The sequence below is a fragment of the Nannospalax galili genome, unplaced genomic scaffold (assembly GCF_000622305.1).
Source record: "Nannospalax galili isolate Female #2095 unplaced genomic scaffold, S.galili_v1.0 scaffold788, whole genome shotgun sequence".
In the NCBI taxonomy this organism is placed as follows: domain Eukaryota; kingdom Metazoa; phylum Chordata; class Mammalia; order Rodentia; family Spalacidae; genus Nannospalax; species Nannospalax galili.
Genome location: NW_008359996.1, coordinates 1663187 through 1676904, shown reverse-complemented (window position 1 = coordinate 1676904; position 13718 = coordinate 1663187). Strand labels below are relative to the sequence as shown.

The window sequence follows — 13718 nt, the reverse complement described above, 5'->3', positions numbered from 1 at the left end:
TGCCCCAACCCCATACAGAATCTCATGTAGCCCAGACTGGTCTGGAATTCAGTATGTAGTAAAGGCCATTTTCATAATTCACTTGCCTAAACCCTTGAATCATTCTTTAGGATCTTTTCCAATATCAACACCTAATGGAGTTGGGACAAAATCCAGCCATACATAAGTGTGTTGCCCCAGAAGCTCCACCAAAGCCAGGTTTACCAAAAATCTGCCTCCTGATCTGTTTTATTAGGTGTCTGTTCTTAAAAGTTTAAGCTTGTAGCCTGGTGTGGTGGTGCAGGCTTTTAATCCCAGCACTTGGGAGGCAGAGGCAGGTGGATCTTGTGAGTTCAAGGCCAGCTTGGTCTACATAGTGAGTTCCAGGACAGCTGAGGCTACAGGGAGACCCTGTCTCAAAAAGACAAAAAAAAAAAGGTTTAAGCTTCTGTTAGAAAATACCCACATTTCTGGGCATGGTAGCCCACACCTTTAATGGGGGGTGGGCAGGTGGATCGCTGAGTTTGAGGCAGCCTGGTCTACATGGTGAGTTCTAGGCCAGCTGAGGCTACAGGGAGACCCTGTCTCAAAAAATGTAATGAAATGAAATGAAGGAGGAAGAGGAGAAGAAGAAAATACCCACCCAGATAACTGAAGAAACCTGAAAACCCTGTTTTCGGGGAAACTGGCCCACTATGTGTTTGTGCCCAGACTCAGGAGCTGATCAGTTTGAATGATGCCTGCACTGCACCTGCAACAGCAGGTTTACCTGCTATATGGGCCCACTGCTCTCTTGGACAACACAGCAGTCTCAACCCCACTGGCCAGCAGGTCTTTCCCAGAGGACACAGTGTCCAATAACCAATTCACCTTATCAACTGGCTGCTTTTTCACAGATTCAGCTTGTATGATGGAAAGATGATGGAAAACTCAACTGGAAACCAAGAATAAAGCAATGTGCAGTGCAAGGAATTGAACCCAGAACTTCATGCATGCTACTCAGTTCTACCAACTGAACTACATCCTCCAAAATACAATTTTTGTATCGCCTGCCTAATAATGTTGGATCTCAACCAGGATGTACTACAGACACAAGAAATCAGTGAAAAACTGGGTGTTGTGGCTCATGCCTGCAATCCTGTTACAGGGGAGGCTGAGGCAGGAGGATTTTGATGAGTTCAAAGATAGCCTGGGCTATAGTGTGAGACCCTGTCTCAACACTCTCCCCCCAGTAAAACCCAGAAACTCAAAAAGTCTCCAATGTAGTAGTATTGTACCTTTGTTTTCTCTTGCCATGGGATGGGTTTGTTATCAAATGGAGCCAGATCTTGTAACATTCTCCTCAACCCAGTGATTAGTCCACATGGTGGGCATCTAACCAGACTGAGCCAAACATTTTCCTGAGATAGTTTTGGAGTTGAAAGTGATAGGGAGAGGGTTTGTCTTGTTTTGTTCTTTCCACCTTTGCTAAACTTTGCAACTGTCAGCAGCTCTGAGAGTCCTAGGCCAATGCAGTGAGGTGAGAAGGGAGAGAGCTGTCCCAGTGACGAGAGCTATCCCAGGGACATTTCATTCCCCAAATTCAGAAGAGCGCATCCTTTAGGTTTCTAGTAAATTACTTCCTGATCATCTTTTTTAAAAAAGACCTTTCTGTGGGTGTGCATACATGTACATGCATACATATGTACGATAGATAAGTAAATGTCAAAAACCAAAACAACAAATTTTGATTAATAAGTATGTATATGTATAAAAATAAAACTGCACATTTTTCAAATAATGCTTAATACTAAGAGGTACACTCTGATAGTGTCTTTGTGTTTTGTAGTGGTGCTAAATAGTTTCACAACCCTCATTGCAGTGTGAGTACAATTTGAAACTAAATAAGCAGAAGCAGACGAAGTTGGGGGAACGAGTGTGAAAGCAAATGTTTTTCACTTGTAATCCTCATCTCAAAGAAGGATACTTTTGGGGTTGGAGAGATGGCTCAGTGATGATGAGCACTGGCCACTCTTCCCGAGGACTTGGATTCAGTTTCCAGCACCCAATGGCAGCTAAAAACCATTTGTAACTCCAGTTCTAGAGAGCCTAGGGGATTCAACACCCTATTCTGGCCTCTGATGTCATTGCATGACATGAGTCTGGTTACATACGGGTAGGCAAAACACTCATAAAATTAGATCCAAAAAAGAAGGGCACCTTTGCAGGTGTCAAGGTGTTAGACCCTCCTCTGCTCATGCTCATGCACTCAGTCATCAGGTTTTTTGCCCATCTATCCCATTCTCAAAATGTCCTCCTCTCTCCTGGAAATGCTGTCTTCACTCAGGTACTCATTCATTTCTAGTCTAGATGAAGTCTCCACTGCCTGCTTCTCCGGTTCCCTTCTTAGTCCTATTTACAGCAAACTGGTGCCTTCAAATAAAACTTATTTGTCTGTCTAAATCTGGTTCAGTAGCTCCCTAAAGCCCATAAAATAAAGTTGAAAGTGTTTAGCATGGCACTCATCACCCCATGCCTTTTCATGGGGTTCAGCCTTTGCCCAGGTCTCCTTCACACTGCAGATGTCCTCAACTCGTACTTTTCCTTTCTCTGCAGATTCAGCCCGACAGATCTGCCACTTAGCCCTCAGCACCATTTCTCTCTACTTCTGTATAAGATAGCTGTAGTACTGCTCACCTACACACACACACACACACACACACACACACACGTACGCGCCTCTTCCTGCATAATGCCTTTCTTAAACAATTGCTCCTACTGTGGAAGACACTTTCATTGTAACATCAACAGGATCATTTAACTAGAGAAGCAGCAGCAAAATTTTGTTGTTTATATTCCTAACAGCTAGCAGAGAATAAATATGTGATTATTTCAAGCCAGCAAAAACCTACCATGCAGGGCTGGGGAGCTAGCTCAGAAGGTAAGAGCACTGGCTCTGAAAGCAAGAGGATCTGAGATCAGATCCCCAGCACCGCATAAAAGCTGGGCGTGGCTACTCAAATGCTTTTAACTCCAGCATTGGCGAGGAGAGATGGGTGGATCCCTGGAGCTCACTGGCCAGCCAACCTAGCCAAAACTGAGCTTCAGGGTCTGGAGAGATGGCTCAGGGGTTAAGAGCACTGAATGTTCTTGCAGAAGACCCAGGTTCAATTCCCAGCACCCACATGGCAGCCAACAACCATCTGTAACTCCAGTTCCAGGGGATCTGACACCCTCTTCTGACCTCTGTGGGCTCTGCACTCATAGGTGCACTTACGTACATGCCAAGTATAACTCATACACATAAAATAAATTTTAAAAATTAAAAAGAACAGCCGGGCATGGTGGCTCACGCCTTTAATCCCAGCACTCGGGAGGCAGAGGCAGGTGGATCTCTGTGAGTTCAAGGCCAGCCTGGTCCACATAGTGAGTTCCAGGACAGCTGGGGCTACAGGGAGACCCTGTCTCAAAAAGACCAAAAAAAAATTAAAAAAACACTGAGCTTCAGGGTTAGTGGGAGACCCTGCCTCAGAAAAAGCTGGAGAATGATCAAGGAAGATACCCAATGTACTCCTGGTCTGCACATGCATGTACCTGTGCACTTGCACACGTATGGACACACACACATAAGTGAAAAAGGTCGAGAGCAACAGAGGAACACACTTGAGGTCAACACCTGGCCTCCACACAGGTGAGCACACACCCTCATTCAAAATACACCACACACTACATCCCTACCCCAAATTGCATAAAGAGGTAAATTTTATTCTAGTGATTTATACATAAAAAAGATCATGCCATTGCATAATCTCCTCCATGAAATTGTTTGAAAGGACAGCTGAGGTGTATGTAGCTCAGTTGGTAGGATGTTCACCTACTATATGCATGAGCCCTAGGTTTGATCCATAGCACCACATAAACTGGGTGTAGTGGCACTAGGTGTAGTGGTAACTCCCCACCACTACACACTAAAAACTATTATTCCAAAGTAATGTCATATCATTGCTGAATTTGTCCAGTGATCCTACTTCTAACTGACCCTTACATCCTTGGCATTCCACAACAAGAGCCTCTCTTTTTTGGACTTTCCTATTTATTTAGATTTTCAGACAAGGTCTCACTCTGTACACCAGACTAGCGTGGAACTTACTATGTTTCCCAGGCCGGCCTTAAATGTGTGGTGATCCTCCTGTCTCAGCCTCTTCAGTTCTAGGATTACAGGTGTGGAACCACTGTACCTCACTCAGGACTTCCCTTTGTTTGCACACAGTACTAACAAAGTTCATGCTGTTGGAGACATGGTGGTTCCCTGAGAAAAGAATCCCAGTTCTGAGAGAGCTAAGTAAGGACACCAGTTTGTGACTAGTTAGGAGGACCGGGCTGGGGCAGCAAAGTCCTTAGACTGAATTTCCTGAGTGTGTTTGAGGAAAGAACAAGGATAATGGTCCAAGCCCACCATGTATAGCAAGTGGCTTAAGGTCAGTAGAGTAAGGTGACATTGGGGGCGGGGCTGGGAACACTTTTCTACAGGGAGGACTAGGAGAGAGGAGAGTTGACGAGTGAGACATCTGGGGTTTTGGCAATATGCACAACTGGGCCTTACCCTAGCCTCTGAATTCCTGTAAAGCAAAATTCTCAGGGGCTATCCTTGGAAAGAGTTGGTGCAGCCAGAATTAATAATTCTCTTTTTTAAATTTAATTTAATTTTATTATTTTTATTTTATGAGTGTTATGCTTGCACGTAGGTAAGTGCACCGTGCTGTGCAATGCCCATGGAGGTCAGAAGAGGCTGTTGGATCCCCTGGAACTGAAGTTACAGACAGTTGTTAGCTGCCATGTGGGTGCTGGGATTTGAACCCGGGTCTTCTGCAAGAACAACCACTGTTCTTAACTGCTGAGCCATCTCTCCAGCCCCTGATAATTCTCTTGATACGGTATAAAGAAAAGCCCAGGATCCTAGCACCTCTCTTTCTTATCCTCCCGTTCTTCCCAGATTAATGTCCAACAATAGCCAGAAGTAAGAGTCACACATTTGAACCAGAATTAGGCTGCAGATGACACACCACCTTTAGCTATATTCTTTTATTAAGCTATGTGCATAGGGGCTGGTGATAAGGAAGTTCTCATACCCACCACAGTGCCCCTGTCAAAGAGCAGGCTGGGGCTCAGCAGCTGTTGCAGTGACTAGGGTAGACACCCCAGTGCAGGCCAATAGCATCAATGACAGAACCAGATCGGCCGCTGATGAAACGGAGCACAGTGTTGGGGTGCAAGGGAACAGCATTGAAACTTGTGCCTGTGTCTTTTCCAAAAGGTAGGTAGCGGCCCTTGTCCGTCACAAAGATCAGCTGCTTCAGATAGCTCTTGTACTTGCCAGACACCTGGATCACTGACTCCCCAGGGTGCAGAAAGATCTCTTCCAGGTCTCCCAGTCTGCCACCCACATAGTCACTCCATACCGTGCCATAACGCACCTGGAGACTGGGGGTAGGGGCGAGGAGGGAAGAAGGAGACATGGTGAACAGGGTTATCAAGATTCAAGATCGACATGCTGAGATCTTCAAATGGTGACAAAAGATGACCGGTCCTATTCTAGTCCCTCAGGATACAAAGCTGGGTCAGTGAGCCCTAGAGAGAATTTCAGCTTCTCATTTTGCTGACAAACAGGCTCACAGAGGAAAAACAAGTTGCTCAGAGTCACTTGGACAGCGAGTGTCAAAGTTCACCCCCAACACAAACTTAAGTGAATGGATTTTCAAACTCCTGACTGCCTTCAGGCTAGACAGGGAAGAGACTGGCTAGCACTACCTCACAATTCAGAGCTTGGATCAGAAGGAAACACTTTTGTCTCTGTATGTCAAAGAAATTTCCAGCTGTAGGAAGGGCAGACACACAAAGACGAAGCACATCTGGCAGGCATATTGAAAGGAGGTTTAGACCTCAGATGAGACCCAACCCAAATAATTTAGGCCTCTGAGAGTTTATGACTTGCCGAGGCCGTGTGCACTGGGGGAGGTAGGAGTTACAATAGCTTAGATCTGGAATCTAAATCCTTCAATACCTCACCATACCAAATCTTGATTTAAACAGATGTGATCCAAAATAAATGAGAACATTCCAATTTAATAATATTCTAGACAGTCCCAAACCATAAAAACTTGAAGTTCTTACCCTACAATGAAGTATCTGTTGACTCGGACACGGAGGGCAGTGATTGGGCCGTCTAGCTGGTTGCCGGAATGAGAGAATCGCTTTCCTCCACCACCTCCGTATTCTCCACTGTAGGAGGAGGACCTGGCCTGAACTAGAGGGTAAGCAGGGCTTAGAGGGACAAATGCTCTGGGACGTCAGTTGGTTCCCACTACTCCCATTCTTCCATCCCAAGTCAGTGTCTAAAAGCCTTGACCAGCAGCAGTACAGGGCTGCCTTCCCGTGATCCCCACGATCCGGTTAGCAGGCTTGTGACATCATACTTACTGGCATTGGCAGAAGCTGAGGCACAAAGAAGGGCCAGGACAGCAAAGGCCAACATTCTGGGGCTGGAGCAGGAAAAAGGAGAAAAAGAAGGCTTACTCACTCCTCTGTGGACTGTATTTTCCCAGGCATCCCTGGCCTGCAGTTTCGACCCATGCTTTTTAAAAACAAAACGAAACAAACAAACAAAAAAACCCAGCATCTCACTCTGCAGCCCTGGCTGTCTTGGAACACTATGTAGCCCTGGCTGGCCTGAATCTCAGATCTGCCTGCCTCTGCCTCCAGAGTGCTGGGATCAGAGGCAAGCGCCACCACACCCAGCAGACCCATGCTTTTTTATCCTTCAATTCAGGGCTAGATGACCTGGCTTTGAGCTGAGTTAAGATCGTTGACTGACAGTTCTTCCATTTGCTGTTTTCGGAATTCTTAATCCCTCTGTTTCTTCCTGGTTGGCTGTAGCTAACCCTTCTCTCCCAACCCAAAAGATCAATCCTGACTTTCTATCTGGATTAAGCTGACTCAAGCTCCATTCGATTCAGGCACAAAATAAGAAAGTCTTCTGAAGAGGAACTAGAGGCCATCTGCAAAGGACAGAGATGGCTGAGTTTATCAAACCAAGAATCTGAGCAAAGCCCACCTGAAATCGGGTGGTAGCCTGCTTTATGAAGTGCCTGAGGTCTGATTAAATCTCTAGCCTCACTCTACTCTGAAATCAAGGAAAAGTGCATTTTGGAGGTGCCACTGTGTCACCCGGAGAGTGAAGGAGAGAGTAGAAATGATGATGCCAACAACAGAGTCCGGTCAGTTTTAGAGCGACTGGGATAGACTGAGAAGTTGCAGGAACTGGTAGCACAAGACAGTAGATTCCAGGCAACTAGTCTATCTGTCATGATCCTTTGTCCACAGCCAAGTGTGGCCATTTCCATGCCCGGAGATTCCCCAGTGCCCTCGTTCTTTTACCTGAAACTAGACATCTTTGCACCCAGAACCCTATTGGGTCCAGGTGCTGATGCTCAAGTGTCCTGTCATAATCCAGGCACCCTCTTTTTCAACTCAGATTTGAAAACCCTCCAACTCACCTTTCACCTGGCAGTTTCTGATGTAAAATAATTCCCTAGAAATTTCCAGATCTTTTATACCAGACCCAAGCCCTCCCACTGTTCTTTATTGTGTGAACCTCACCTCCTGAGTAAACATGACCAATGTCTTGGGATCAGATGTCAGGCAGGGTCTAGAACACCTTATCCTGCCTCTCCTCTAAGGGTTGCAGATGTCAAGGTGGGGTCCACTCAAGACAAAGTACCAAGTTTGAGGCTGGGCAAAATAAACTTGTTAAATGTCACCAACTGAAGGGTGGGCAAAGCAACTACTGTAATCTAAAGACATAACCTAGCCAGATATGGGGCTTCATGCCTGTAATTCCAACATTTGGAGGCTGAGGCAGGAGAAGCATGGGTTCAAGGCTAGCCTGAGCTACAGTATAAGACTCTATCTCAAAACACAAACAAGGGCTATACACACCTTTAATCCTAGCACTGGGAAGGCAGGAGCAGGATGGTCTCTGTGAGTTGGCGGCCAGTCTGGTCTCCATATTGAGTTCCAGACAGCCAGAGCTATATAGGAAGCCATGTCTAAAACAAACAAACAAACAAAATACCAAAACCAAACAAACAAAAAACCCCAAAATAAGCAAGCCGAAAGATTATGTGATCCAAGAGGCTGGGTGGAAAGTCTCCCCACCCCAAATGGTCTGTAGGTGCTCTTGTCTGAGCTCTGCCCTCCATAAGCACTGTCCTCTTCAGTCATTTCTAACAAATACTTCTAGAATGGGAGCACACTACCTCTGCTAAGAAGTGCCTATTACTTGCTTGACAATTTTTTCTCTGTTTGCTGGCATTTTATCATGAAAATCCAAACATAAGGTTTAAAGAGCCAGGCATGGTGGTGCATGTCTTTAATGATCCTAGCACTCAGGAGGCAGAGGCAGGCAGATCTCTATGCCTTTGATAGACTTTGACTATTTACATAGTAATTTTCAGGCCAGCCAGGGCTGCACAGTGAGATGTCTCAAAAAAAAAAAAAAAGTAAAAGCAAAGTTTACAGAATTGTGTAGTGAACACCTGCATCACAGATTCTACTGTGAGGCTTTAGATGGACACTAAATCTTGTCTTTTTTTTTTTTGTCAGAGCTGAGGACCAAACCCAGGGCCTTGTGCTTGCTAGGCAAGTGCTCTACCATTGAGCTAAATCCCCCACCCCTAGGACACTAAATCTCTAGGTTCCTCATCCCTCTTCCAGAAACAACCATTCCAATGGACAAGTGGGTAGCTGAGACATGGAGTGTTCACGAGTCCTCCTCTGTGAGTAGTTCTGATTTCCTGCCCTAGGGACATCTAGGTAACATAGTTTCGGACCACCAGCTAAAACTGCCCCTTCCCCTAGGTCTGAAACATCCTCAGAATGATGCCATAGATTTCTTATCTCTTTATGCCCTTTTCTTCCTGGCCTGGTTCCTCTTGATCTAAAGTCCCTAGAACTGACCCTTGAGTCCTACCATATGACCCAGTTGGACTAGCCCTATCTCTTTGAGTAGGTAAGACCTTCCCAGTGGAGGGGCTGGAGTCTAGGGAGGGGCTGGAATGAGCAGTATCAGCCCTTAATGACAGGCAGACATTCAGAGTGTCCACCCCTTCTCTTGTGGGCTTACCATCTGGGGCTGAAATCTCATCCCAGATAGCAAAACAGTCCTGCCTTGAGGAGTAGGAAATAGGGGAGGCTCCTGGGTGACAGATCCAGAGAGTAGAACCAGACAGCAGCCAAGGACACCTCTATTTCACTTCTTCCTTCTCCAAGTTCAAGATAAGCATATCCTGGTGACATAACTTTGGCTCCGTTCCTGTCGTTTTGTTTTATTGTGACCTTTGTGCTCTGCCTTTCTTTCCCAGTTCTCTTTCTCCTTGTGTCTTTCTCTTTCCCCACATTTCCTGTTCTGAGTCTTTCCTTTATATTCCTCTCTTCCTGCTCTCCTCCTTCTTACCTCCATGTTTCTCCCAAGCCCTCCTTCTAGCTTCTTCTCACTACCATCCATCTCTTGTTTCTGTTCTCAGGGGCACATCATGCAGTTTGCCAAACCCTGGCAGTTCAGGTGGCAGTGCAGAGAGGTCTAAAGCTAATACCCTGGGAGAATGTCCTTGTATTGCCAGACATGATACATCCAGAACCTTCAGGACAGAAGCACCCTGAGCTTGTCACAGCTTCATTCTGCTGCTCCTATTTTTCCTGTGTAAAGTCCAGAGTCTCCTCCTTTGCCTGGTCCTTGGGTCCCCTACAGCAAGTCTTCCCTTCCAAGTGTAAGAGATTGTTCTGGTAGGAAGAATCTCAAAGTTCCTCCTCTGTCCATCCAAAGACAAAGAAAGTCACGGTACAGCTCTCGTGGAAAATTCTGTTTCATCTGTTGTAAGTGGGTAAAGGCAGTGTGACTCCAGGCATCTACCACATCAGCTCCTGTTGCTCTGCTTTGCCTTTTACCCATGTGCCAGATGGGGGTCTAGATGATGTTAAAAACCCTACCCCACCCCTAGTTCTACAGGCATCAAATGTCCAGTGCCCTTCCAAAGTTTTCTGCTACTGCAGGGCTATTGACGTTTCTCCATCTTCTCTGTCCCTTGGCTAAGAGACTCACTCAACCCATTTGATCTCCAGTTGGAGGCCCCATTTGCTAGAGAGGTAGCAAGAGAACCAGCAGCGTACCTTAAGGAGGTAGAATCCTACTCCAAGGAGAGGAATCAAGAAAATTGGTAAGTTCCTGTAAAGTGTGTTTAAGCAATGCAGGCTATCGAATAACATGGACTGAGAGTGGAGTGGCAGCTCTTAAAGCTGGGAGTTTTTTCTCCTCAGACAGCAATTGGGAAGAAACCAGATTGAAGTGGTGAAGAGAAAAATAGAAGTTTGTGTGAAGATTGGTCCAGGCGGAAGTGTTAAAGCCTTGGGCAGTGTGTGAATTTGGAAGAACATGGAGGGTAGGGGGTTAGGTGGGAAGCAAGGGAAGCCAGCAGGAGGCAGGGGTTTAGCAGCAGCTAGTGGCAGATGGTGGCACAGCCTGGAGGTCAGGGTTAGGAGTTAGGCTGAGAGGGGAGTTCTGGGAGAGTTCTGAGCAGGGTGGTACTTGTCATAGTTGCATGTGTGAAGGGTTCCTCTCTGGATGTTGATCTAGTGGAGAATGGAATGGGCATATGGTGAAAGAAAATGCAGGCATAACCCAAGTGTCATGAGCCAAGACCCATTTCACTGAGTCCCTCTCTCCTCCCCTCTTGAATTGCCATGGAAACTACTGCCTTTCCCTGGGAAGCAGCTTTGCCCTCCCGGTGCAAATTCAGACCTCATGGTAGGGATCTGTCTCCTCACCCTATCAAAAGTCAAAATAGGGGCTGAAGAGATGGCTCAGTGGCTAAGAACACTGGTTGTTCTTGCAGAAGACCGGGGTTCAAATCCCAGCACCCACATGGCAGCCATCAGGAGTCCATAACTCCAGTCCCAGGGGATCCGGCAGCCTCTTCTGAGCTCCGCAGACATTGCATGACACGGGTACACTTACCTACATGCAGGGAATACATGCATACACGTAAAATAAAAATAATAAAAAAATTTTCAAGTCAAAATAACAAGTTTAGTTTTAAAATATTGTTTTTTTCTTTGCAATTCTAGGATCTGGCAACACTTCATTCCATCAGATATGGAGAATATTCCAAAGAGCAGCTCCTCCTTGTCCTCTTCTTCCTGTTCCTTCTCCTCCTTTTCCTTCTCCTCTTCTTCCTCTTTCTTTTTTTATTTTGGTCTTTTTGAGAGAGGGTCTCATGGAGCCCAGATTGGTCTAGAATTCAAAAGAATACATGGCTTGAATTTCTGATATCCCTACTTCTAATTCCCAAGTGTTGGGATTACAAGTGTGTGCCACCATGTCCAGCTTCTTTGGGGTCTTGTCCATGATCCTTTCAAGTATGCTGCTGTTTTCTTTGACTGCTATTTAAGTGATCAGCCTTACTTTTATTTTTGCTTTCCAGAGACCTACCTAGTATATAATGAGTGCCACAGGTGCTGAAGATAGAATTCACCATAAACATTTTCATACCCTATTCCTGGGTCAGATGGAACAATCACAGCTGTCTGAGAAGACAATGCTGTAAAGACTGATCCATTCACGTCCCAAGCTCCTTCCTTACCTTCGGTAGAGTCAGGGAGCCACTCAAGACTCTTGCTGAGGGGAACCAACTCTTTAAATATTTATTTTAAATATGTATTGCCTGCATGTATATAAGTGCACCTGTGTTGTGCAATGCCCATGGGAGGTTAGAAGAGGACGTTGGATCCCCTGGAACTGGAGTTACAGATAGTTGTTAACCTCCAAATGGGTGCTGGGAATTGAACCTGGGTCCTCTGCAAGAGCAGCCAGTGCTCTTAACCAGTGAGCCATCTCTCCAGCCCTAAATATTTATTTTGGTGGCTATATGTATATGATGTGTGTATGTGTTTGTGTGTGAGGGTACATGCCACAGCATGTGCCTGGAGGTCAGAGGATGATCTCAGATGTTGGTTCTCATCTTTACCGTGTTTGAGTGAGGGTGTCTCTTTTTTGCTGCAGCTCTGCATCCTCCAGGCTAGTTGGGCCATGATGATCAAGAGTGAAAGTTGGGGATGGGGGTGGGGAGTCTTTATTTCTCATCTTACCCTGGGAATATGAGATTACAGGGAGGCACCTGTCCAGCTTTCTTTTACATGGGTATCTAAACTCAAGTCAGCAGGCTTATATAGCTTGCCATTGTCCAAGATGAAGCAGCTCTTAAGTGGTTTCCCAAAGGAGCTAACCTCATTATGCAGCACATCTTGGACCTTAAACACACTCAGATGGCCAAATCTTTGATGCAATAAGAAATTCACAACATCCCTTAGAGAAAAAAAATCTTTCCAAGGGGTCTTTCCTTTCCATCCTACAAACAATAAAGCTCAAAGCCAAAATGGACAAATTTAGACTCCATAGTTTTTTCATTTCATGAGATGCTAAAGGCCCAGCCATTATGCATATCTAATAATGTCTTTGTTGTATGGGACTGTCCTTCGACTGGCAAGGTATGGACAGACACCTCTTCCCAAGCGTGGTTGCACCTGCTTGCCTAGGATCATCACAAAACTTGACTGTCGTTGCTTCAGAAAGAAAGGGGCAAGATGGATTGACTTCAAGATAAATTAGAAAGTGAAGGAACTTGGCCTCAAATTGGCACAGTATAAACTACAGTTCAATTCTGTGATTAGATTTGTATTGCAAAGGGAAAGGCCAATGGTCTGAGATTTCTTACATTCAGATAGTCAGGACTTTCATGGTTTGTTTTGCTCACATGTTCCTGGAAAATAAAGATCCCTTACCTTATGCTTTACTAAGTACCCTACTTAGGGGAACCCTAACTTGAACGTTAGAACAAAGACTCCAATTCAGAAGCAAGAGAATGTTCAATCCCAGCATCTCCAACTCCATTCCTTTGTCCTTCAACCCCACTTAAAAAAAAACAGTAGTGCACACACACACACACACACACACACACACACACACACACGCACACAGGAGAGAGAGGCCAACTTGTTAGAGTTAGTCCTTTCCTTCCAAATATGTGGGTTCCAGGATCAAACTCGGGCTGCCAGGCTTGGCACCAAGTAAGTGCCTTCACACTCTGAGCCATCTCTCCAACTTGGGCTAACTTTCATGTAATCTTATCTACCTGCTGTACTTCTGAAGAAAAAAGATGAATTTGTGCAACCACACAGGTTTATGGGGATGAAATTCACAGGAGAAATCAAATGCAGTTTATTAGGTCCATTGCTATTCAAGTCACGAGCTAAACTGGCAATACCAAGCAGGAAACAGTCCCTCCCTTCCTCCTTCTCTCCTTCCCTTTTCCTTTTCTTAAATGTTTTTACTTTATTTACTTATGTGTGGGCATAAGCACATGAGCCATGGTGTGCATGTGGAGATCAGAGGATAGCTTGGGGTAGGTCTTGGGATGGAACTCAGGTTGTCAGGCCTGGCAACTAACCCACTGAGCCATCTCCCTGGTGTTTTATTTGCATTTGTTTGTTTGTTTTGGTTTTTGGTTTTGGTCTTTTTTAAAGACAGGGACTCCCTGTAGTCCCAGATGGCCTGAACTCACTATGTAGACCAGGCTGGCCCCAAACTCACAGAGATCTGCCTGCCTCTGCCTCCCAAGTGCTGGGATTAAAGGTGTGCACCACCATGCCCA

At 45.6% G+C, this 13718-nt stretch overlaps 1 protein-coding gene across 1 annotated transcript; it reads right to left on the bottom strand.

The window, feature by feature from the left end:
* Positions 1-5072: 5072 nt before the first annotated feature.
* Positions 5073-6519, bottom strand: Zg16 (zymogen granule protein 16). Its single transcript, XM_008823863.2, has 3 exons — positions 6436-6519; positions 6130-6262; positions 5073-5439 (listed from the first exon to the last, which is right to left on the bottom strand). Exons 1-3 carry the CDS (start codon positions 6488-6490, stop codon positions 5124-5126), a joined length of 504 nt encoding a protein of 167 aa, XP_008822085.1. The 5' UTR covers positions 6491-6519; the 3' UTR covers positions 5073-5123.
* Between the last annotated feature and the right edge of the window lie 7199 nt (positions 6520-13718).

Excerpts from the sequence above, each read along its gene's own strand:
- Zg16 (XM_008823863.2), bottom strand. The coding sequence starts at position 6,490 with ATGTTGGCCTTTGCTGTCCTGGCCCTTCTTTGTGCCTCAGCTTCTGCC. Across the intron at positions 6,263-6,435 it reads CTCAGCTTCTGCCAATGCCA|TTCAGGCCAGGTCCTCCTCC; the intron begins GTAAGTATGATG and ends CTTACCCTCTAG. Across the intron at positions 5,440-6,129 it reads AACAGATACTTCATTGTAGG|TCTCCAGGTGCGTTATGGCA; the intron begins GTAAGAACTTCA and ends CCCTACCCCCAG.